Source organism: Balaenoptera musculus, chromosome 14 (assembly GCF_009873245.2).
Source record: "Balaenoptera musculus isolate JJ_BM4_2016_0621 chromosome 14, mBalMus1.pri.v3, whole genome shotgun sequence".
Classification (NCBI taxonomy): Eukaryota; Metazoa; Chordata; class Mammalia; order Artiodactyla; family Balaenopteridae; genus Balaenoptera; species Balaenoptera musculus.
The window spans coordinates 32,716,213-32,742,458 of NC_045798.1; the positions used below are offsets into that span (position 1 = coordinate 32,716,213).

The window sequence follows — 26,246 nt, forward strand, 5'->3', positions numbered from 1 at the left end:
AAAGGCATATATTTGGAAATATTACTAAAATTGACTCAAAAAGAAGGAGAACATATGGATAAGCCAATAACACTGACCTTAATCCTCAGTGAAATTTGATCCTCAGTCACACCTGCTGGCAAAAAAAAGTGCAAGGATCAGTTGGTTTAAAGACAAGCTTTATTAAACACCAGCAACAAGAAAAAGAAAACTAACCAATGCATTTTACACAGCCGGTATAACCTTTATGAGGCCTGATTTATATAATACCTTATTGATTTTCCTATATTGTCTGTATGACCATATCTAAAAGGATGCATCATAATTAGGGATGATGTACATGTGACTAGATATGGAACAACCATATTCAACACAGGCTTATGAATTAAGTGCCAATTTAGTATCCAAACCAGAAATTGAGATGAAAATAGATAAAATGCTCTGTTAGAATTGGTGGGCCAGGAGGCATGTGTATTCTCACCTTAGAACACTACAAATCAAGGGCTAAGTTGTGGTACCATGAGAAAGACAGGTCTGGGAAGGTTTAAAGAGGTAGCTGCAACTAGGCTTTGCAGAATGCACAACAGCAGCTTTTGTGGGCCACAGACAATTTACAAAGTGCTTTCTTATGTACGGTGTTGTTTGGGTCTAGAGAGGAGGTGTGGAACCATGACACATGGGTCTAAGCCGCCCAGCTGAAAGAAAGGGGACTGTTAGGAATAATGGGGGGCAGGTGGGAGAACGGGTAGGTGGAGAGAGAACAGAGTGGATGGGGCCTAATCATGGAGAGCCCAAAAGTTAAGGAGGTAGGAAGGAGACTGGATGCAATGCCTTATGAAGTGTCAGGGTTTTCCATTAGAGTGGTGTGATGAAACGGTGCATTTGAAATCATAAACTAGCTGGAGAGTGCAGCCTGAGTCAGCCAGTGGAGCAACACTAATTGAGTGGTGGCTGATACCAGGGCAGTGATAAAGGACAAGAGAGGTGTATGGGAATGTTAGAGGCTCCAGCAGTACGTTAGCTTTAGGCAGTAAAAGATTGGGAGCTTGGACAATGAGAATGGTGGTTCCACAGACAGGAGGTAAATTGAGAAAAATTATGAACTTAAGCTTTGAATGTATTGAATTTGAGAGAGAACATCTGAATGGTGAGAACATCTGAACATCTCTAGAGCCTGCAAGCCACAACTACTGAGCCCACGAGCCACAACTACTGAAGCCCGCACGCCTAGAGCCCATGCTCCACAACAAGAGAAGCCACCGCAGTGAGAAGCCCATGCACCACAATGAAGAGCAGCCCCCGCTCGCTGCAACTAGAGAAAGCCCGTGCACAGCAATGAAGACCCAATGCAGCCCAAAATAAATAAATAAATTTATAAAAAGTAAAAATAAAAAAAAATGTAATTCTGTACCTTTGAAGTTTGATTAAATTGATCATGGAGTTTAAGAAAAAAATACCAGTGAGAAAGGCAAAATGTGGAAAATCATCTGGCAGGCTAAACTCACTAAGTCTGGCTGGAAAAAAATGTTCAAACTCAGAAGACTGTGAAAATCTTTCAGTCTTCTAGGTGAGATCAGAAGTGAACTGAAGAAAGCACTTCTTAATAGGCTAACCTAAAAGAGAACACTTTTTCCTCCTCTCGTTGTTATACTGGAATTGAGTAAAGTTGGGGAGAAAAAGGAGAGGAATCCTAAACTGATAAAGTGACTAGGCAAATCAGTGAATTATTGCTGACTCTTATAGCAATTCCCGAAGTCAAGTGAAAGGTATGCATTTGTGTGTGTGTGTGTGTGTGTGTGTTTGTGTGTGTGTGTTTTAGTTGATATATAACCAACAGAAAGTGGGATAGAACTTATGGTCTGAACATAACCTAGTCGATTTCTTACTAAAACACAAAACATCAACAATTCTTCAGTAACGTATAATAGGACCCAGGGTCTACAATACATAATATTCACATTTGTTACGTCTAGGATACAACTCAAAATCTTTCAACATATTGATACATACAACCAGGAAAATAGGGCCAATTCTCAAGGGGAAAAAAATGCCAACCTCAAAATGGAAGTATCAGACAAAAACCTTAAAGCAGTGATTATATCTATGCTACATAAGGTCAGGGTAAACACATTTGAAATGAATGAAATGATATAAATTCTCAACAGAAAAATGGAAAATAGAAAAAGGAACCAATTGAAAATTACTGAACTGAAAAATACAATATCTGAAGTGAAAAAAATCACTGGATGGACTCTATCAGAATGTAGATGATAAAGGAAAGGGTCAGCAAACTTGAAGATAGAACAATGAAAATTATCCAACATAACAAACAGAGAGATAAAAGATTGAAAAAAAACCCAGAGTGTCAGGTAGAGAACTTCTACAGATCTAACATAGCATAATTAGAGTCCCATAGGGAGAAGAGAGAGTGGTTGGAACAAAAAAATTTTTTTCATCAAGAATGGCAAAAAGTCTCCAATTTAGTGAAATACATAAATTTACAGACTCAAGACACTCAGCAAACTCCATACAGAAAAATTTCAAAGAAAACAATGCCTCAACACAATAATCAAACTTCTAAAATCCAAAAATAATTAAAGAATTAGTGAAATCAGCTAGAGGAAAAAAGCACACATTACATACCGAGGAACATTGATTCAAATATCTATGAATTTCTCAGGAGAAATCCCAAAGGCCAAAAGACAGCAGAACTACATCTTTAATGTACAAAAAGAAAAGAGTTTATCAACCCAGAATTCTACATCCAGTGAAAATATAAAAGTATCTTTCAGAGATAAAAGCAAAATAAGGACATTCTCAGATGAAAGAAAACAAAGATAATTCATCAGGAGCAGTCCTGCTCTTGTATCCAGAATATATAAAGAACTCTTATAACTCAACAATAATACAAACAACCTAATTAAAAATGAGCAAAAGATATGAATGGATACTTCACAAAAGAAGAAATATGAATGACCAAATGCAGAAGAAAAGATACTCATCATCATTAGTCATTAGGAAACTGTAAATTAAAACCACAAAAAGATGAAATTTCTAAAAATCTTATATTTGTATTTGTATGGAAATATGTTAATATAAATGTTTCAGACATTACATGAAATTTCAAAAAAAAAAAAAAAAAAAAACCACAAAAAGATTCAACTATATACCATCTAGAATGGCGAAGTGTTCACAAGGATGTTGAGCAACTGTAACTCTTGTACACTGCTGGTGGGAATGTACAATGGTTCAACCACCTTGGAAAACAGTTTGGTAATTTCTTTAAAAAGTTAAATATACACCCACCACATGTCCATTCTATTCTATTCTTGGTTTTTATCAAAGAGAAATAAAAACATATATCTACACAAAGACTTGTAGATACACATCCTTAGGAGATTTATTTGTAGTAGCCAAAAACTAGAAACATCCCAGATGTCCATCAATACAAGAATTGATAAAGTGTGGTATATTCATATATGGGAATATTACATAGAAATAACAAGGAATAAACAATTGATACATCAACAACATGGATGAATCTTAGAAATATCAGTATTATGCTGAATGAAAAAAGCCTTGCACAAAAATACATATTGTATGATATCATTTATATAAAAATCTAGAAAATGACTGAGGTCAAGGAGAGAGGAATAGATTTACAAATTGGCATGAGGAGACTTTTTGGGGTGATGGAACTGCTGACTATTTTGTTAGTGGCGATGGTTTCATGGGTCTATACATATATCAAAACCAGTCATTTTACATATCTGCTGTTTAACTGTACTTAATATACCTCAATAAAGTTGTAAAAAAAATAATTTAAAAATGTTGACAACACAAATCCTCTCTCTTTAGTCCTATGGCTATTAATAGGCTCAATTTAAATTCCACATGGGCATTTGAATTTGATACATCAAAGCACGCTTATAACACTGAACATTCTTGCAGGGAAGACACCGTCCCTGCAATCACATTACATGACTGACCAAGGACCTGGGGGGTTTGCAGTTCTCCATTAAGTGAAATATTCAAGGTAACTGAAATCTCTGCTTATGTCAGTATTAACTACAAATTTCCACGTGTTTCAGATTTCTCCAATTAACTTACTGTCTATGAAATGATGAGAAATGAATTTTTAATTGATTGAGGATCTGGCTAGGCCTCAGGGCAGTCATTTTAAACCTGTACAAATAGCAGGTAAGAAAAGATAGAAGGCTTATATGATCTGACCCAAAACACTCTGGAAGGAAATTTTAAAAAATAAATACAATTCTTCTCAGACCTGTCTAACACGCCCATGCAGAAAACAGGAGAATATGCCAGGGAACGAATATTGAGGGCTTGGGAAGGGGTGGGCTTAGAAGCGGGGGAGGTGAATATAAGGCTGGTTAAGAGAATATTTATTGCTACGCGGGCACTTTCCCCACAAAAAATAAAACATGGTTCTTGATTTTTGTTATATATTTTTTTCTCTTACCAGTCTGATCTTAAATCATTGAGAACTCATTTCAGTCATTTCAGGTCATCGATCACTATCACCCTTAATATTATGTTTTTAATCATGTACAAAATACTCTTTAAATACTAAAATTCCATTTTTGCTTGACTTCACACTCTGCAGACATTCAGTGTGTTTTTCTCAGATAAATGTTAATAAATTTCACTTCCAATCCCCTAAATATGGATGCTCCCCAAATTTCCAATATTGACTTTGTCTTTCTGTTTTTCCTGTTTTTAACTTCGACCTCATCTACATATAAGGTTTCAAACATATCCGAGGTGCAAAGTATTCCAAAAGATTCAAAAAATCAATATTCACAATCCTGACTTGTCCTTCAAAATCCAGTTCCTGCTGCTACGAGGCATTTCCACTTGGATGTGTCACCCAGCACCTCAGACTCACCTTGTCCAAACATGCCTATTTCCTCCCCATCTCTAGCCCACCCAATTAATTTCATCTCTGGATTTCCCTATTTTTATTGGTGCTACTATCATTCTTTCAATAGGTTATAAATTATCCCACTGTTAGAAATGTCAGGATAATGCTAATACTCATATCCAACGAGTCAGCCAGTGTCACTGCTTTTCCCTTCAAAATGTGTTTTGCATTCCCAACTTTATTTCCATTTGCTAGTTTTTGTCTTTATCCACTCATTCAATAAATACATATACAGCAATAACTATATGAGAGGCACTATTCTTGGTCCTGGGGTACGAACGAAACAGACCAAGGCACGCCCTCCTGACTTCATCTATCCTACCGCCTTGGTGTCAGTCTCTTCCAGCTTGAGGGGGCTGTCTACTCAGTGCAGCCTGCTTGCACTGCTAAAGTGCTCCTTTGCTATATCACTACGCCCCCTCTTGCCTCTCAAGGGCTCTGTAAGATAAATTCCACCCTCTTAGAGTTCCATCCCCTACAGTCTATAGAGGACCATCCCAAACTCCTTACCTCCCTGGCCCTCTGTCCCAGCCAAAATGGGATCTTTGCTTTTGGCTCATTCCCACTTCATTACTCTTGCCTGTTATACTTTTCCATCTAAAATTTATTCTTCTCATCTCTCTACATGTGACATTCTTAAATTCCCCCTCTTATGTGAATTCTTCCCAGCCCACTTCTACCTTTCTTGCCCACTTCTGAATTATTTTATCACATATACCTGGCAATTAATCATGGTTTACCTTAGGGCATCTACTGCATTGCAAAGGACTCCTTATAAACTGCATTGTTATTTATCTTTAAATGTTTGTCTTTTCACCAATCTTAAGTAGTTAAGTTAAACAACAGTTGATGCAATATATCTGACTGCAAGAAATTGCATACCAGCCTGTCCTCCTTAACTCATAAAAGTTTGACCAAACCCAAGATCAGGAAGACAGAGTTGAGCCCTGCCTCCTGTTCTCCTTGCTGGTGGACCTAGTAATAAAGCTCTTATTTTCCCAAGGCTGGTGCAATACTATTGGCTTCCATGCGCATTGGGCAGTAAGCCCTTGCTCAGTAACAAAGGATGTTTACATTTTGTTAGAAAGAAGTGAGGGGACTTCAGTCAAATGGGAAAATATCATTTGAGAGTCTATACAATAATAGCTTAGTTGACATTTGAAGAAAAATGTAAAATATTCAATTCTCCCACGCTTTAAGATATAAAAGCTAATAATAAAAACATTCTTAATTTCCTTATTAAGGCTTGTTTAGAAAGAGAGAAAAGATGGAGAAAGGAGGAAAATAAGATTTGTTGATTTCCAGGGATGGGGAAAAGATGACAGACACCAAGGGATAGGAAAGGCCATCTCTTCAAGCCCACCGATTGTATGGCTTCCATAAATACCATACTTTCTTCAACTATTCAAATTACAGATATTTAGTAACACTATCCGCATAAGTTCCTTTGTACTTGTCCACAAGTTCTCATGTTTTGTTAGGAAAACATTGTCACCTGTTTTACCTAGGCCTCAGTCTAATCCCTATTGCTTCCAGTCTCTCCCCGATGCTGAATGCTTAGCCAAAAAGTGATCCTTCTTTTCCCTTTTCCCTTACCCCTTCACCCTGTGCCACACTAGTGCAAGCAAACTCCCCTCCTAACTTGCTTAGGTGATGTCCATCCCATGCCCCTATCCCCATTTCCTCTGGGACAGCAGCACTTTCCACCTGGCCACCTTCATCCTCCCAGCCTTGGGTTAAGACATTTACAGAAGTTAAATAACTTGCACTTACTTATACAACTGGTAGGTAGCAGAGTGAAACCTGAATAGAGGTGCTTATACCTGTATACCTCTCCCTATTCCCTCGCTCTTAATTACCACACTAAGTATGATTATAGTGATTAAGGGAGATTATAAAGTAATGAAATGGATTTTTCTGTATGGCTTGTGACAAATCTATAGGTACTGCATATATCATGTAAATGAGACCATCTATGCAATATTTATGCCTGATTAGAAAGACTTCTCATGGGTTGTCTTAGGTGAGCACTGGTCTGCATTCTGCTGAAATACTTCAAGATTAATGTGCTTTTAGATACTATAGTCAAGAATGGCACACTTTATACCTAAAGATTCCAATCCACAAATGAATTGTTTTCTTGCCATTGAGCAGCGACTAGAAAATGTGCTTTGCATTACATTTACTGTAAGATGCAAATAAAACATTAGAGAGCTTAGCTCCTGCACAGATGATAAAAGGATTACTTGCAACTGTAAGTACCTTTAAGAAACCTTTCAGAAGACACCAAGTGTCTTTAAGAAGAAACCAAAGTTTAAAAGGGAGGATAGCAAAAAAGTGTGTTTTCATTCTTCCATATGGGTAATGTGAGCTGTAAACAACGCATAAGGTTGGAGAAGTGGGGCCTGGATCAATTACTGAAAAGGAAGAATAACAAAAATATTTCTCCAAGTTTCTAGAGTTTTAGGGTTCTAGAAAGAGTTCTAGAATTTTCAAAGTGCTCTTACGTATATGACCTCATGTTACCATAATGATCCCCGGCAGCAGGCAGAGTAAATGTAAGGTTCTCCACCTTACAGAGGAGGAAGGAGGCTCAGTGTCAAAATCCTTTATGAAACTTTTCACACCTAATAAATAACAAGGAGGCACAAGTAATCCGAATGTTGTTTTAAAAACCTTTGGAAACAGCTACCTACTTCCTGAATGGCAGCACTGACCTGACAAATGAAGTTTTCCCTGGATGACTTTGACCAAAAGTAATCTATAGGGGAGGATTTTTAGGCCAAATTATTACTCAAGGTCATGCTGATGGAGTTTTGTTTATGACAGAAATGGATCTCAGGGATCAAATGTAGATAATGAACAACAGAAAAAAAGAAAGGAGCCACAAGATCTTATACTTCCAAGGTGTTAAAGACAACATTCCTTCCCTCGATAAATACATATTGAGCAACTACCGCGCGCCAGCCATGTCAGATGTTAGGAATCCCATGGTAAGGAAAACCGGTATTTGCTCCCATCCTCACAGAGTTTACAATCCAGTGTGTAGGGTGTAGGATGAATGAGATGTATATCAAATTTTTAAAAGAAATCTCAAAACTATATGATTACAAACCATGCTGGCACCTCGATCTCTGACTTCCACCTCCAGAACTAGGAGAAGTAAACTGATGTTGTTGATAAGCCAGCCGGGCTATGGCATTTTTGTCCTGGCAGCCTGAAGGGACTCAGGAGAACTGATCTAACCTGGTCCTCTGGGGGGCCAGAGGAAGCTTCTCTGAGGACGTGGTGGAGATGCTGAGGCCTGAAGGATGAGCACGAAGCCCGGGTCTGCTGCTGGGGGCAGGAGGTTGCAATGGCACTGGAAGGCTGTTAGGCAGGAGAACAGATGGCGCAGAGGTGCTGAGACGCGGGAGGGGAGGAGCACCTCCTAAGAAACCTGAGCTTCTCAGAGGGCTGTCTCCACCCCCGCCTCCCTTCCTCCCTCTTTCCTCAATGGAGCGTCCACCCCAGGGTCCCCTGACACGGTCTGCACTGAGGTCACCAGCGAAGGCCAAGGTGACTCTAAAGGTTACCTCTCCGGGACCACTTCTCTGCTCAGCAGAGAAGTGATTAAGGGAGATTATAAAGTAATGAAACGGTGACGCCCCACCGTGTCCCCCGGGCACCGGCCAGACCACGCCGAACCTGAGCTCCCACCGCCAGCACCGGGCTCTTACCGGGCGCGGCCCCCGCTCACCTACGGAGCGGGCCCGCCTCGGCCCAGGTTTGGCTCCCTGACCCCGGGTCTCACCTGGAAGCCTCGCCGCCTCGAGCCCCGGCGGCCTCTCTGGTCCGCAGCCCCGGCCCAGCCCGGGTCCAGCGCGCGCACGCCTCCCGGTCACCGTCACGGGGCCGTGGGTGTCATTTACTCGCGGAAGGGACGGTGCAAATAACCGGGAGGAGGAAACACGGGGGGGCCGGCCGGAGGGCGCCGGGGGACCGGGCCGGAGTGGCCGGGGCCTGGGTTCCCCTCCGCGGCCGGGCCGCCCCCTCGGACAGGCCGCTCCCGGCCTCGGGTCTCGGGAGTCCCAGGAGCCGCCGTTCTCCGCCGGAGGCCCGGCCCTCGCCCGCTTTGAACTCCTGATGGAATATTCGGCCCCGCCGGGTTGGGCAGTTTCATGGATCTCTGGGGCCCTTTCCTCTCACACCGGGAAACCCGGGGCAAAGTTCTTCAGAGCTTCACCTTCCAGGCCAGCGTTGTGAGGGGCGCGCGACACCCTGAAGTGCGGGAAGCGTCGTCTATCAGGCCTGTCAGGCCCGCGAGCGCTAGACGTGGCGGGAAAGGATGTGCGCCCGGGAGCTGAGGGCCGCGCGCAGATGCCACGTCACGGGGTGTGGCCTGAGATCCCGGGAGGGCTTGACGGGGGCGAGGCCGACCTGGTAGTGGGCGTGGCGATGGGGTGGGATGGGCGGGGTTGGCCTTCTTCAGAGGGGCGGGGTCGGGGAAGCAGGGGACGGTGCACAGAGGGGCGGGGCCAGCCTGGCGGTGGGTGTGGTGGTTGGCAGGGTGGGCGGAGAAGACCTGCAGCAGGTGGGGCGGAGTAGGGAAGTTGCGAGGGGGCCCAGAGGTGACTGCCCGGGCTTTTGTGACTTTGGTAGGACGGTTGGTGGCCGTTGACGGTTGGGTGGTGTGGTCTCAGCCCCGGGGGCGGGGTCAGTCATACCCAGGCTGTCCAGCTCTGTAGAAAGCAGAAACCCGCGGCCACCCCAGGCTGCAAAGAGCATCTGCTCCGAGAAGCAAGGTCCCTGCGAGGCCTGAGATGTGGGGAGAGAAGCTGGGATCGGTGCGTTGTCACCTAGCGATGCTCAGTGATTAAGTGATTGCTCAAGAGCCAGAGGGTATTTGCAGCGAGGCTGGACATCGTGATTTCATGATCTCTCTCTTCGTAAATTAGAAAGCGGAGTAAAATTACTCTGTTTATCCAGAGTGGACTTGGGGCTCTACGCCACTCAGGAGGGGAGCCGAGCGTGTGCCATTAGTGAAGCAGCCCTGGAATGGGCCAAGCTCACCTGGGACAGTTGCTGGAGGCCTGTGATGGTCACCTTCTAACAGGAGATTCTCTGAGACTCAGGAATGCGGGGACAGGTTGCGGGCAGCAAAAGGAAGCCGTTTGTGATCTTCAGCTGAGGGCAGGTTGAAAATAGTGGAGGCCCGGGGCTGCCACCGCTCCTGGGGAGGCTCTCCCGATTAATGTGGATTCGGGGGCAGGCAGGGTCTCTTCTGAACTCGAGGCGTCATCTACCTTTTTTATTCTCTTGCTTCAGACAGCAAGGCCAGGCCCAATGGATGGAAGCTACAGGGAGGCCAGTTTAGACTTGATTGAAAGTAAGGATGCAGCCACCAGAACAATGGGCATCCCCATTCCTAGCACTGGGCAACCATTTGCCAGGCAGGCAGAGCTTGACAGTGAAAAGAGCATGGCTTTGGCAATGAGACGTCTCTCTGCTTAAGGTTCTAAATTGATCATTTAATTCTCCAAGCCTGTATTTCCTCTTTCCTTAAGAAAAGAACATGCTACTGTTCCCCCCAACTGGGGGTCTTCCTTGCGTTTTTCAGTCAAAGAAGGCTACAAAGTGCAATCAGATGTGAACATTACACTGGAGTTTCGTACCTCCTCAGAGAACGGCGTCCTCCTGGGCATCAGCAGCGCCAAAGAGGATGCCATGGGATTAGAGATTGTAAATGGCAAGTTGGGTGCTGAATCTGGATGGGGTCCCCCCGCCTCGCACCAGTGTCAGAGCAGTTTAGAAACAGTAGAAACACCTATCACCAACTGCCAGTCATTCGCTGATGGAGTGGAGAGGTCTCCTCACTGTTACAAAGCTGATGATGCAATGCCTTTTCATGAGTCTGACAGTTCAGAGGCAGTGTCCTTCCCCTGCTCCCAGCCCAGACCCCAACTTGGCAGACGTGGAAGCAGAATCTCAAGTTACATGTCAAATGCATGTCAGGAACACACATCTGTCCGCAGAGGAGGAGGGTGGGACACCCAAGGCAGACATGTGTGACTGCAGCCCATGTTTGGTACTTGAAGTTCCTGTGAGTGCCCTGAAAGTCAGTCATTAAACCCATGAGATCTCCAGACACTGAAATTACCTTTTTTTTTTCTGAAATAGAAATTGCATCTCTCCTTTTGAGTTTCACAGGATTGATCTGTAAGACCAGCCCTTCATCTGATAGCATCTGGGGCTTTCATTGTTACAGCTGCTCACAAAGCGTCTTGTGAAAAATACTTTGCAAATGTTTCTCCCCTATAGCCTTTCCGGAAACTAGGGTACAATGACCTGCCTTTAGATTTTCCAGTCTCATGGCAGAGGCTCTGAACTCAGGCAAACCTAAGTTTCTTTTTCTTTTTTTTTTTTTTTTCCCAAAGCTTACAAGCTTTTTCTTTTTTTTAAAAAAAAGGATATAAACTAATAACAGCAAGGAAAGTACTTTTTTTTTTTTAATTAATTTATTTATTTATTTATGGCTGTGTTGGGTCTTCGTTTCTGTGCGAGGGCTTTCTCTAGTTGTGGCAAGTGGGGGCCACTCTACATCGCGGTGCGCGGGCCTCTCACTATCGCGGCCTCTCTTGTTGCGGAGCACAGGCTCAGTAATTGTGGCTCACGGGCCCAGCTGCTCTGCGGCATGTGGGATCTTCCCAGACCAGGGCTCGAACCCATGTCCCCTGCATTAGCAGGCAGACTCTCAACCACTGCGCCACCGGGGAAGCCCCAAGGGAAGTACTTTATATGGCTATTCCCTTTCTGGAAACAAATAGTACATGAATGGAGCATTATAGCACCACACAGATAGAATGTTCACGAAAGAGAAGGTACATCTAATTGAGTGGTTCTCAACCAGTGGCAGTTTTGTCCCCTAGGGGACATTGGTCTGGAAATATTTTTGTCACAACTGAGGAGGAAGGGGAAGGGCTCCTGGCATCTAGTGGGGAGAGGCCAGGGGTGCTGCTAACACCCTACCATGCCCAGAACAGCCTGCACAGCCAAGAATGATCTGGGCCCAAACACCAACAGTGTCAGGTTGAGAAAGCGTGATGTAGCTCCATCTTCAAGTTTTCTTCTAAGGAAACTTTTTTGTGGACTTATTTATGGAAAATGTCCATCCCTGATATTTTACTCTTTGGGATTTAGCTGTTCTAAATGTATTTACCAAAATCAAGAAAACTTTTCCATTTTCTTGAACAAAGTATATCTGTAAACTGTACAATTTTTAAAAATTAAGATATATAGAACTCAAATTTGTGTATACTAATACATTGAGAAGCTTTTAGAGAAGTAGATTTTAAACGTCAGTCTTACAATTTTTAGGGGTGGTCTTCTGCTAAAGGAAGACAGCTTGGGGCAGCACACACACTTGAATATTAAGAAGGCATCCGTGCGCCTGAGAAGTACACACAGTATGGGTGGACTCACAGTTTGTCGACTGTCATGTCTCTTTATGTGGGGACCAACGTTCATGCTACCTTAGCCTCAGTCTCATGAATTGCACCATCACATCAGCCCCTCAGGAACCTTCGACAGTTCCATGTCCACTGCAGAGCTCTTCCAGGAGCGTCACAGTCTGAGGAGTGGCCTCCTTCACAAGTTCCCTCACTTCATGCACAGACCACCATGCAGGGCCTGGTGGCAGCTTGTCCCCTTGCTGTGAGGTCAGGTTCAGGTGGTGACCGGGGACTTCAGTTCTCTGTGTGTGGATTTGACCTCAGGTAACTGTCCTTGGTCGCCATCAGTGACAGTTTATTCAGAACTGGTGATGAGCTTGATGTAGCTGACACAGGCTGCAAAGGATTCCTGTAGTAAAGGGAAGAGTTGATGGGATTTCTCCAGGCGTGGTTCGGAGAGTTAGTTTGCTGAATCCATGGGTTTTCCCGGAAAGCCTTTGTTCTTTTGCAGGCAGGCGTGTCATTTCCTCACGGAACGATATTAATGCATCTGGCGGGTAGAGCTCTATTGCGGTGGGCATTAGGGGAGAGAGGGCTAGCCTAGGATGGAGGCTTCTGGGAATGTCATTTGGCACTTCAGTTTCCTGATATGTCTTCTTTGGCTGATTGACTTTTGTCATTTCATCTTGAGGAGGTGTGACTCACTGAAGGAAGGTGGGCAGGGTTCCTTCCCCACCCCGAGGAAGCAGCAGCCGCGTCCCCTCCGTAGAGGAATCCATGAACTGTCCAATTTTGAGGGCACGATCCACACGAGGTGTGTGGGCAGCGGCGGGCCCTGCTCTGCCCGAGTGAGCACTGGACCTTCCCCATTGGTTTCAGAGACATGGGCTGCAGAGATCCCTGCCGTGCTGGGCTCAGCGATGTCCTCCTCTCCCGAGGGCGAGGCCAGGGCTCTGTCTAGCAGCTCTACCCATGTCGAGATGTAGGAGAACACAAACTGGGACAACTCCCTTTATTCCTACTTTTAGGCCTTTTTAAATTTATTTATTTTATTTTATTTTATTTTTGGCTGTCTTGGGTCTTCGTTTCTGTGCGAGGGCTCTCTCTAGTTGCGGCAAGCGGGGGCCACTCTTCATCGCGGTGCGCGGGCCTCTCACTGTTGCGGCCTCTCTTGTTGTGGAGCACAGGCTCCAGACGCGCAGGCTCAGTAGTTGTGGCTCACGGGCCCAGTTGCTCCGCGGTATGTGGGATCCTCCCAGACCAGGGCTCGAACCCGTGTCCCCTGCATTAGCAGGCAGATTCTCAACCACTGCACCACCAGGGAAGCCCTAGGCCTTTTTAAATGTATGAATGCTGATTTTTGTCAGGGAAACATTTTTGAGAAATTAGCCTTCTTGGGGCCTGAGGTCTGTCCAGGCGGCCCAAGCTCTCCTGCTCTCCTGACTGCTATCCTGGCGGTTGGGGGCCGTTTTCTCTGGAGATCACGTTGACCACTAAGTCACTTTGAAAGGAGACTGTGTTTTTGCCATTATTTCCTGATGGTTGTAAGACATCTGTCAAGTGATATTACCCGACTAGGAAATATCTCAAGAATTATAGCAACGACCAACAGCCCCTCTCTAGGCATTAAATGTAACACAGTTTATCCCCGTTAACGCCTCCACCGTTGCAGGCAGATCAGATAAGGGTTCCTCCTGTCTGTTGCTTCATTCCCGCTGTAAATTAGTGAAGGCTGCTTTGGTAATTCCTTCTTAAAGAACGTGGGGTTTGTGACTTCAGATCCTTAGTGCTCCTGAGAGGAACACTGGCCCAGTGACACATCCATCTGGAACCCCGGGGAAGGCTGAAGTAAAACGTCTTGGTTTTCCCCCGCATGTCCCAACAGGCTGTGTGTGCAAGGAATCCAGAAGCCTCTGTAAGTCATTTCTGTTGCCACTGCTGTCCAGTGTTGGCTGTGACATGGCCCCTGGAAGCCCAGCAACGGCAGTCAAACCTGCTGAAGAAACGTGGAGGCTTCGTGCTCCCCTTCAAACCAACCTTGAGGTCATTGGTGGGAGGAACCACGGACTCTCCCGACTCCTGGGAAGGAGCACGCGAAGATTCGGTCTCTTTCCAGAAATTGTTCCAATGGAAATCATCGTTTTGCACAGGAGATATCCTTGATTGTCCTTCTGGACAGTCTCACGATCTAAATGTTGTCCCTGGTGTCCTGCCTGGTGCTGTTTTCCAGGCAATGGCAGTGGGTGAAGCCTGGCCGTTTTCCAGGGTCCAGCCACAAGGGGAATCAAGGGCACCATGTCTGGGAGCCCAAGCGCAGAGCCCAGGCCTACGTGTGTGCAGTTGGTTTCTTTTACAGCTTTATTGAGGTGTAACTGACATACAATAAACTTGACAGCACATACTTGAAAGTGTACAGTTTGATGACGTTGAGCGTATGTATCCATCCCTGCGACCATCACCACATTCAGGATAATAAAATACCCATCACCCCCAAAGTTTCCTCCTGCCCCTTTGCAACCCCTCCCTCCCAGTCCTCCTTGAAACACCTCACACACTGTTGCAAAGCCGAGGACAAAAACAGGAAAGCTACTCTACCCATTCAACAAGTCTGGTCTAACCCTGGCTCCAAAACAAGGTAAGGGAATTGTAAGACAATTATAGATCAGTTTTACTTTTGGACCTAGATGTGAAAATCTTCAATAAAATGCTGCTTAGTTGAATTCCTCGATTATAGAAAAAATATGACCAATTACAATTGCACCCCAGACTCCCTTTTTTATTCTCCAGTGTGTTATATATTTTTCACTAAATCTATGTTCATTTTCCAGTTTTTCTTCCAATTTCCCTGCAGTATTAACTTTGGTTGATACTCTCATTTTATCCTGACGTTAGAAAGCAGGTTGGCTGTTTTCTCACAAGCTCCTGGAGGGGAAATGAGTCCTAGAGGAAGAAAGGATGCTAGTGGGTGGCAATCACCCAGATTTCAAAATGAAAGGAGCAGAGGATGCGGGAAATTGTATTCAATTCCAGTTTTCTTAGGCGCTTTTATTGCTTCTCAATCTCTTGAATGGGTCTGGAGAAATACCCCTGGAGGGCCTGGTGCAACTTCACTTTGTGTCAAAGCTCCGGAATACAAAAGTGGCTGCTTTGATCTGGAGGATAGGGCATGGGAAGACTTTAAGAAAGTAGCTGTTACTAGGCTTTGCAGGATCTGTAATGGTAGCACTTGTAGAATGACAGCCCAGTTTGCAAAGTGTTTTCACTGTGGTAACGGAAACGTTCGGGGTGGGGTGGGTGGTGTGTGGATATAGCTGCTCTAAGCTGCCTACTGAAACAGAGGGTTCCGGGTTCAGAGTAATGGGAAAGCCTACAAAGTGGGCGGGGGCTGATCATGGAAAACCCAACAAAACTGCCTCATGCCCACTTCCAGCCAATCCCACTACAAGAGGCAACCAATTTCTGATGTCTATCACCACATAAGGGAGGTGTATGATTAAGCTCATACTACTCTGCCAGTTTTGCCAAGTGGTTCTCCCATCTTACATGCCCACCAGCAATGAGATCGCCAGTTGCTCCATATCTTTGCCAACACTTGGTATTGTGACTCTTTTTAAATTTTGGCTATTATTTTTTATTTTTTTATTTTTTGGCTATTATTAATCAGGGTATTCTTGTGTTTATGTGGTGCTATTACATTGTAATTAGCATTTCCCTGAGGGCTGATGATGTTGAGTACCTTGTCATGTGTATCCACCATTACTATACTTTGGTGGAATATTAGTTCAGGTCTTTTTTTGGCCGTTTAAAAACATGAGTTGTCTTTCTTTTTTGTTATTGACTTGTTAGAGTGCTTTACATATCCTGGGTGTTAACACGTGCATGTGACACACCCACACACACAAATTTTCTCCCAATCTGTGACTTGACTTTTCAGTTTCATAAAATTTTGTGGATCCAATTTATCAATTATTTCCTTCTATGGCTAACTTTTTGCTGTCCCATTGCAGTGTGACATAGTGAGGGCCACATGGTAGAAAAGCCTGTTCCCAATCTGTCATCTAAAGACATGGAGCTAAGGGCTGCACTGCTGTGCAGTAATAAAAATGTTACACAAATGCAGGGCAACAGCTGAGAATTAAGTGTTAGAGCATAAAAGTTCATAAACAAGATGACACTCTGTAGGAGTCCGCATGTGATTGTTAGTTGATAAAACTCAGATGAACCTTTGGCGACTGCCCTCCACCTGCTCCCAACTTCTGTCTGGCCTGTCAGGAAAGGTGTCATTTACTGCTGGGACGATAAGAGAAGCAGGTCTGTGGAAGCCCCCAGCACCCCTGGGAACTCCTGAGTCTTTTCCATCTGCTCATATGCTTTGCTGTCAAACCCCATTTTGCAGAGATCTTTGGAATTGAGCTAATGTACTTCATCACTTGTTACAGCCAACAGGATTCCAAATTGATGTAGTGGAAGAGGTTGCAACTGGGCTCAAGCAGGGTGAAAACCTTCCAGGACGGCCAGCAGAGGAGAGCACGCACTCCATAGTCAAGAGCCAGGAGGAGAGGGACTTCCCTGGTGGCGCAGTGGATAAGACTCCGCACTCCCAATCCCTGGTCAGGGAACTAGATCCCACATGCATGCCACAACTAAGGAGCCCACCTGCTGCAACTAAGACCCGGTGCAACCAAATAAATAAATATTTTTTTAAAAAAGAGCCATGGGGAGAGAGAACCCAGACATGCCCTCAAAGCCACTAACTGGGGGCCTGAGAATGACGGTTTCATCAGCCATGGAACAGGAAATGTGGTTTTAATTTGCATTTCCCTAGTGGTACACGATGCTGAGCATTTTTACACGCGCTTATTGGCCATTTGTGTATCTTTTTTCGTGAAGCGTCTGTTCAAATCTTCTGCCATTAAAAAAAATTAGGTTGTCTGTCTTTTTGTTAATGAATCCTTTATATATCCTGAATATCAGCCCTTTGTCAAATATATGCTTTAAAATTATATTTTTTCCCCAACCCATGGTTTGCTTATTTGATTTCCTAATGGTCTCTTTGAGTTTTAAATTTTATTGAAGTCTGATTTATCCATTTTTTTCTTTTATAAGGGTTGTTTTCTGTTCTGAAGAAATCTTTGTCTACTCCCAAGTCACAAAGCTATTCTCCTTTGTTTTCTTCGAAAAGCCTCATGGCATTAGGTTTTAAAATCAAAAATGATCGATTTTGGATGAATTTCTGTATATCATGTGACGGGGTCAACTTCCATTTTTTCCACATGGATATCCAGTTATTTTAGGACCATCTGTTGACAATGTTCTTTCCCCATTGGGTTGCTTTGGCACCTGTGTTGAAAATCAAGGGACCATATATATGGGCAACTATTACTGTGCTTTCTATCTTGTTTCACTGATGTACACATTGATCTTTATCCTGCATGATATTGTCTTAAAAATCACTCATTCTAAGTCCTCCAACTCTGTTTTTTTTTTTTTCTAAGATTACTTTGGATGGTCTAGATCCTTTGCATTTCCATATAAATCTGTCAATTTCTACCTGAAAAGCCAACTGGTGTTGTTACCAAGTCCAAGCTATCTTTGCTCGCCGCACGACAGGCCAATGAATCAGAGACAAGGTGTTGAGGCAAGGAATACGACTTTATTCAGAAAGTCAGCAGGCCAAGAAGATGGCAGACTAGTGTCTCCGAAAACCATCTTGTCAGGGTTTGGATGCCAGTTTCTTTCATAGCACAGACAGGGGGAGGAGATGAGGAAGTAAAGTAAAAAGGCCATAAGTTTTGCAAATGTCCCCCTGGAATGGCCAGCCTCGAGGAAGGGATGTGTTAATTTCTTCTTTCTTGTAGCCATCCACAGGTGGACAGGGTCTGGATGTTTCCCTGAACAAAGGCACTTACATTCAGGCAGAGGGGCAGGGTTCCCTGAGGCAGGCCATTATGTATAGACAGTATCCTTTTAGTGAACAAAAGCAGCGGAAAGCAAAGGTTAAAGTAAAAGAAACAGATCCAACATGTAGTCAGATTTGGTTCTTCCCTGTAACAGTGTTATGAACTGGGATCGCACTGAATCTACAGATATATTTGTGGAGAACTGACATCTTGCCAATTCTCTTCCACCCACCTCTTCCCATCTAGAAACATACTGTATCTATATATTTACTCAGCTACTTTCATTTCTACCACAAATATTTTGTTTTTAGTATAGTAGTAGTTTTCAGTATACATGTTTTGCATATATTTTGTTAAATGCACTCACAAGTATTTTTTTGTTTTTTGATGCTATTCTAAATGGAAGTTTTAAAAATTTATTTTCCAATGGCTTGCTGCTAGCATAAAAAATACTACTGATTTTTATATAATCATCTTGTATTCCATGACCTTGCTAACTTATCTTATTAGTTCTAATAGTTGAAGGTACCTTAGGCTTTTGTATATAAATAATCATATTATTTGCAAATGGAGACTATTTTATTTCTTCTTTTCTAATCTTTATGCCTTTTATTATTTCTTTTCCTTGCTTTGGTATACAGTAAAATGTTGAGTGTAAAAAAAATCATGAATGAGTACTGAATTTGCCAAATGTCTTTTCTGTATCTATTGAAAAGATTCTTTTTTTTTTTTTTTTTAAAGCACAGATTAAAAAGCATCAACTCAAACAAGTTTAGTAAATAGTTTTTGCACAAACATCCACCATTACCCTAGTGCCTCGTGATTTTTGCACAAGACCACCATCTGGCTAGTAGGTGACAGAGACTGGGCTCAGACACAAACCTTTTGAATTTAAAGCTCCTTTTCTTTCACCAGCACCATGGTAACCTCAGACTAGCTGAATATAAGAATTCTCATGATAATGTTTTTAGTTTTTTCCTCTTTATTTTTATGGATAAAATGCAACATACATATTATACTTTACAATGAAACTTATGGGATGAAAGAACATTAACTTTTGAGATGGGAGACAACATAAAAAATTGGCAACCTAGTGACAGTATGATTTTTCAATCAAAGCACATAGTTTTAGAAAAGTTGGAAAATGCCTGAAAGAAAAGATGTTATTTTTAAATTAAGGTGTGTGTGTGTGTGTACAACTGTTGAAAATGTTTGAAAGACACATTTTAATCCATGCCATATTATTTTTTATTAAGTGGCATATTTATGAAAAAAAAAAAACCAGTTGAAAGTGCCTGTCAGAAAACAGAAACTATTCAATCCTGTAATATATATTCCTTTCAGACATGTGATACATTTACGAAAAACAGTTGAAATATGCTTGATAGAAAGAAGTTTAATTTCACACTACTTCCAGTCAAGTGCAATGTGGGGAAAGCGGTTGAAAATGCATGAAAGAAGATGAAGTGAATTCCTACATTTGAAAACCTGTGACTCAGCACAGTTAAACACACAAGACAATGACTAAGGGACACGGATTCTCTCAGCGTCTACACCACACATCATAGTTACAGATTATTTGGTTTTAAAGCTTTTGCTAACAATATTTTACATCATTAAATGTATATTATTAAATGTACACTGAAAGCTAACTGAAGTGACTTAAATAATAAGATTCAGGAACAGTTTGTAACAAAAATTGTTAACGTCCGTTATTTTTTTCTTCCAAGAAAGACAAGTGAGGTAGTTTATATTGTATATACATTGTAAAGAGATTAATATTCCAGTTTGTTCAAAGGTCACTCCTTGAACTCACTAAACTCATTGTTCAATGACTCCAAGAAGCATATCCCCAAGTGAGCTGTTTAGCAAAGGGATCTTCTTTTGTAGAATGGAGGAAAGAATGAGCCTTTTCTAGGGTTTTTTTTCTGAATAATTGTTCCTAAAACGTTAACTTTCTCTAATGTTTTCGTAGGTATAATTTTCCTAACTGTACACCAAGAGCACTTGGGAAGAGATGAGGTGGGAAGCTACCAAGAAAAGAATTTAGAAGCCCAGTATCTGACTCTTCTTTTGTTTGCAGATATACTATTCATGTTTGCTTTTACACTATTCACTTTTACAGATTACTGTAACTATTTTAAAAAACAACTCTTCATAAGGCAAAGACAGTTTTTTCAACACTTAGGTGACCAGCAATTTTGAGTTTTAATTGTAGGGGTTTGTTTATTCATTAAGAATAAAATTATTCATTAAGAATAAGATTAGTAAAAAAAAGAAAAGTAAAAATTAGTAAAAAGAACTTCTTTAACCACACAAAAATTAGTTTGTGTGTCTACGGGAAATTCTTCTCTAATCAGTTTGTTAACTTGATGACTAAGAATTCAGGTTATATCCAATGATATTGGTATTGACATGGGCTTCCATATCATATAGTTATTTGAAAGTTGTCACATATCCTGGGATGCACTGAAGTGATTAAAGTTATTGACTGGGCTAAGCCTTTGACATCTAAAACCACACAGAAGTGGATAAGAAATTCAGAAACAATTTTTTTTTAATCTGTCATCTGTTAGCCATTTATTTAAAACTAATGACTAATGAAGTAAATCTTAAAACCTTTAGAACTTATGCATCTGTCCTAATGTGTTTTCAGTCAAAAGAAATAAAAATTCCCAAATAAAAAATTAAATGGATAGATCTGTGAATTTTCTAAACACAACAGAATATATTCTAAATGATAGGAAATTCAGAGAGAAAAATCAGTCATTGTTTTAATACATACACAGAAGTGTAAGGCAGCTAATTTGAAGAATATCTTCCATGTATGTGGGCATAAATTACAGCCATCTTATGTCTTGGACCTTTGCAACTACATGAAGTAAAATGTTTACTCCTGTTGTTTGAATTGCAAAAATGATAACGGCATTTTCTCAGACCCTCAAAGTTCATTATGTAAACTCACATGCTGTCAATTAGCCATACATTGAAAACTGATGAAATGTAGGAATAAATATAAACCAACAGAACACACGTTTATCTTCTAATGGGTTTTCAGGCAAAGGAAATAAAAAATTCTCAAATAAGCAAATAAAATGAATGGATATTTGAGTTTTCTATAAAAATATAACAAAATTCTAATGGCCAGAAATGCAATTATCTACATGTTGAATATAAATTATGTTTTTATAGATATCAAGGCATAATGAGCATGTAAAAGATTTCTTCTATAATATAGGCTTAAATTATTATCACATTTTGTTTTGAGACTTGGTAAGTAGATTAAATGTATTCTGCATTGGTGAGCAACTTTGTCTATTGTTTGATTTGCAAGAGAGAGTCATTTGGGCGTTAAATCTCATTAAAACTGGTGTAAATTCATCAAAATCTCAATCTAATTAGTAGATTCTAATCCAAAGCACACACATGGGATAAATGAGACCTCTGTCCCCATTTCTAACCAACCCTAGAACGACTATACTGCAGTCTCCAAATGAAAGGCAGGGCTGCTGGAACCCCCAGCAAATTTCAGATTTGCTCTCAATTAGAATCATGAATTGTGCTTTCTCACCAACTGCAGGTCTGGAAAATGGCTCCGCAGGATCTTGATAGCGAGGCAGTTTTCAGCTCACCAAACATTCATCTGATTTTAAAGCCTGATGCTAATCCACAGTGCTTGGCCAAGTCTATGATTGATGAACAGAAACAAAACCTGTTTTTACAGCATATAAAATCTGGATATAACAGTATTTTTCAGCACTCTTGAAGAAAGAGCAGTTGGACAAAGGCAGTTCTGCAGTTTAAAACTGGGGCTGCAGAAGTGATTCTCTACAGCTGTGAAATATAAAAAATGATATGTTTGATGAGGAAAGGAAATCTGTGCCTGGCACATGGAAAGCTATTCACTGAGCACCATAATCATGATGAGGAAATAGGGGCCCTGTGACCGCTGACTACACCGAAGGTTATGGAAGCACAAGAACAGCCTTTGTCAACCTAACCTTAACTATGGGGACCTGTGCTCATAAGAGAACAAGCTTTAAAGATATCAGTTTTCAATAGCCCATGATAGGGAAATGTTCATCTGCACCAGAATGCAGACAGCCACAATACAGTACAGCATACATAACAATACAGTGGTTTTTAAATAGAAGGTTCTCCTCCTCCAATTCAGGAGCAAGTCAGAGCATAAACATTGTTTGTGTGACTCTGGAAACTGATTCTCTTTGGAAAGTAGATCTAAATTATTTTTCAGAGCAGAAATTTTTGTTATTTCTGGCATCCTTGTTCAAAAAGGTCTATATATATATAACATAAGTATAAAAAAAAAAGTCTTTTCCACCTCTTGTGTTTGGTAGCATTTGCTACATCAAGAAGTGCTTCTTATCCCCAGGTAGAGGACCAAGTTCATTTCTGCTGTGAAGTCAAAGTGTTAGAAATGATTAGAGTTCCATATTCTATATTGGCCTTTCTTCTGGAAGGATCACATCCTCTTTCCTTCACTCTTATCAAAGAACCATCATGAGAAAGCTTCAGCTCAAATGGTCAACCAGCTCCTCTTCCACAATTCGTGCTGACACCAGTGGGAGACACCAGTTGGGCTGAGAAACACCAAGAGGGTTCTAGGAACAAACATGTCAAAAGCAGTCTTGTTTTTTCCCTACCAAATGTAGGACTTCTTGGCATGTAATACACGATAGCTGCCATCTTGGGGGGTATTTCAAACACTTGGTTGGGGTTTAATCACCCATTCTGCCTGGGGATTTACATGATATACATCCAATATATAAGCCTCTGGATCCAAGCAGTGCTGTCCTAAAAGAAAGAAAAATCAGAGTATGTTTTCAAAAGTGCACACTTCCGTGCGTGTGTGTGCATGTGTGCATGTATGTGTGTTTGCAAGGCTCAAATAAGGCCAGTATAGTTCCCTCAGCCAAAAATAAATACATTTTAAAGTTTCCTAGCAAAGCCAGCCTTCCTCCCCTCTTTTCTTTGCTTCTTTCTGACTGTGAAGTACTTCAAATAAATCCCACATGACACTGGGGAGCAAACAGACACACTAACCACAAGCAAGTTGTTCCCTAGACTCACTACATCCATTAGAAAAATATGACAAGAACCTGTTTCAGGTATCAATTCATTTATATGGTAATGAGCACTAATGATCATTTAGATGATAATACATGTCCTCTGACGGTTTTATAGATAGAAACTTGACCAGGACTAGACATTAACATCAAGTTCATTTTAGGGAAGGTCATTTCATTCTTCCTGTGGGCAGGAGATCTGGAATTGATAACAACAAAAAGATCATTCCATGGGGGCAAATACATTTGAAAATTCTTAGGTACAGTGTGTTCGAAATGTACACTAAAGTCTCAAACAAAACTACCAATATTTAACTGCTTGCCTGATTCATTCATTCATTTCTCAAATATTTCTTGAGTTATTACGTGCCAGGCACTACTGTACGGGCTGAGGCTACAGCAATGCATCAGACAGTCAAAAATACTTGCCCTCGGGGTGCTTACGTTCTAAAAGTGGTAAAAGGCAACTAGCAAATAAGCAAGTATGACAGAAAGTAAGTCTGATGGTGATAAGAACATGAGAGAACAAGAAATCGGGGAAGGTGCAGAAAGAGGGTCCAATCCAGGAAGGTCTCACTGAGAAGCTGATACAGCGGCAAACACCTGACAGAGGTAAGGGAGTGAGGAGGGAACCATCCAATGGAAAGCATCCAGGGCAAAAGTCAGAGCAGATGTGAAGGCCCAGGGCAAGATGTGCTGGGGACTGGATATGAAAGCTGGTGTCCAGGGGAGTCTGCATACGATGTTGAGAGGTGGCAGCGTCCAGGTGCCTTCAGAGCAAGGAGGTGGACTAAGCTCACCATGGTAGGTTAAGTGTAGAGAGAAGTTCCAGCGCTCCGAGGTCGAGAGGATGAGAAGTAACAGGCCAAAGAGACTCAGAAGGAGCAGCCTGTGAAGTGGGGGGAAAGCCAGGAGCTTAGGGGGTCCTTGAAACCAGGTGAAGAGAGTGTTTTCTTAAAGGAGGGAAAGATCAACCCAGGCAGTTGTAAAGACAGAATGAAGCACTGGATTTCACAACAGAAGAGTCCTCCGGCGACCTCGACGAAAGAGCAATTCTGGTGAAGTGTTGAGGGGTAAAGCTGGACTGGAGTGGCTTCAAGAGAGAAGGAGAGGAAGAAACTGGAGTATATACACAAATGATCCAAGGAGTTTTTGCTGTAAGTGGAGAAGAGAAATGGGAGTAGACTTGAAGGGGGTCAAGAGAGAGTTTTGTGGAGATGAGAAAAATTACAAAACTGTTTATGCAGAGAGAAATGGTGTGGTTGGGAGGGAAAAGCTGATGACAGAGAAGAGGATGGAAGATTGACCAAGCCCTCGTCCACAGGAGGGAGGCGCCGCCCTAAACAGGAGCACGGCTATTTCATCCCAACGGTGAGGGGGGTCAAGAGGAAGGTAAGGACACAGAGGCACGTGGACGGAATTTTCTTTTTATTCCTTTCTGTCCCCCTTCAGGGGAATAGGAGGAATGAAACTGGACTGAGAGTTGAGAAGGGAAGTTCAACACAAAGGATGTCGAGAAGCTGAAAGTGCCACAATTTCTCCTTTCATTTGCGTGAATCTCCAGACTCTCCAGCTTTCAGAGTCACATTTAAAAGACTCAAAAATCTACTCCACATCGACTAAAATATTTACATTTAAATTTTGAAAATATTTTAAGAAAGTCATACTGTTCTTATGTGAGATTTTAAAAATCTGACACAGTGATTTTGATTTTCTAACTAAAGAAATTTGTAAAGTACACTTTTACAATAATAGCATCATATTTCTTTTAGAGTAATCAGAGAATGTAGGAGTAAAAACATTAAAGAATGCTTACCTATATTACCTCCAATTTCATACAACCTTTGGTTCTGAATCTTAACGCCTTCCGATGAACCATGACTGAGAAAAGAAGAAAGCAATATAATTCTAACCCTCCTCTGTGATTTGGGGTAAACCTGTGGATTAAATAACCATGGCAACAAACAATTTATTCTGCCTTGGGTGAAATACACCGCACAAATCATTATTATGACTGAAGTGATGATAAAATCTTTTTTTCTTGTTTGACACAGACAAGCATCTGAGGCAGAGAGGAAGCTGGACGCCGCCAGGCTTCACAGCCACCCCAGCCCTTCCATCCACCACGGTCAGCTCCTCTTAAGAGAGGACACCTTACTGACACATCAAGGCTGGCCAAGGAGCAGCTAGATGTTTAATACTGCCTTGTCATGGGCCACATTACTCTCAGTTCAAAAGCCATCAGGTTTCATTTCTGTATTTGCCAAAAATTGAATGAGATTCTTTCCTCAGCCCACGTCACATTTCTAAGCTTGCCCAGTGCTTTGTAAACTAACGTTGACTTTGTTGCATGTCTCTGCCCTATAATGAAAGCAAGTCAGAGAAAATAATTGCCCAATTTTAATCTTCCACCCCAGACTAGGCTGCCGGAGCAGAAGAGTCTGGGAAAGACCATTGCTGAGCTCCTGCCCACTTGAACTGTCAGCTTGGTTACTCAAAAAGATGGTCTTCAGCTCTCTGCTGTGAGGGAGAAGGATGTGCACGCTCTTTGTTTAATTAAACATTTTATTTGAGATAGCTGTAGATTTGCATGTGGTTATAAGAAAATATACAGACACATCCTTGTGTACTCTTTACCTAGTTTCCCCAGTAGTAAAATCTTCCAATACCCTAGTGTGAAGTCACAACCAGAAGCGCCACATGGATTCAGTCAAGGTACAGAACATTTCCTTCCCCACAAGACTCCTCTTGTTCCCCTTTACAGCCACACCCACCTCTCTCTCCCTGTCCTCATCCTCCACCCCTTTTCCCTGGATTCTACATTTCTATAAACTTGTCATTTATAGAAACGTTATAGAAATGGAAACACACGGTATGGAACATTTTTGTATTGGCTTTTTTTTTTTTT

General features: G+C 42.1%; 1 protein-coding gene across 6 annotated transcripts in view; it reads right to left on the reverse strand.

The window, feature by feature from the left end:
• Nucleotides 1–19,212: 19,212 nt before the first annotated feature.
• The window catches only part of ARHGAP28 (Rho GTPase activating protein 28), a 155,228-nt gene continuing 148,194 nt past the window's right edge, over nucleotides 19,213–26,246 (reverse strand). For 4 of the 6 annotated variants that reach the window (XM_036823789.1, XM_036823788.1, XM_036823786.1 and 1 more), the window contains 2 exons: nucleotides 25,155–25,219; nucleotides 19,213–23,066 (listed from right to left, as the gene is read on the reverse strand). In XM_036823789.1, coding sequence (XP_036679684.1) covers nucleotides 22,972–23,066; nucleotides 25,155–25,219 — 160 coding nt within the window. In that variant the 3' untranslated portion in view covers nucleotides 19,213–22,971. The other 2 variants (XR_005016241.1, XM_036823787.1) reach the window with 2 other exon arrangements.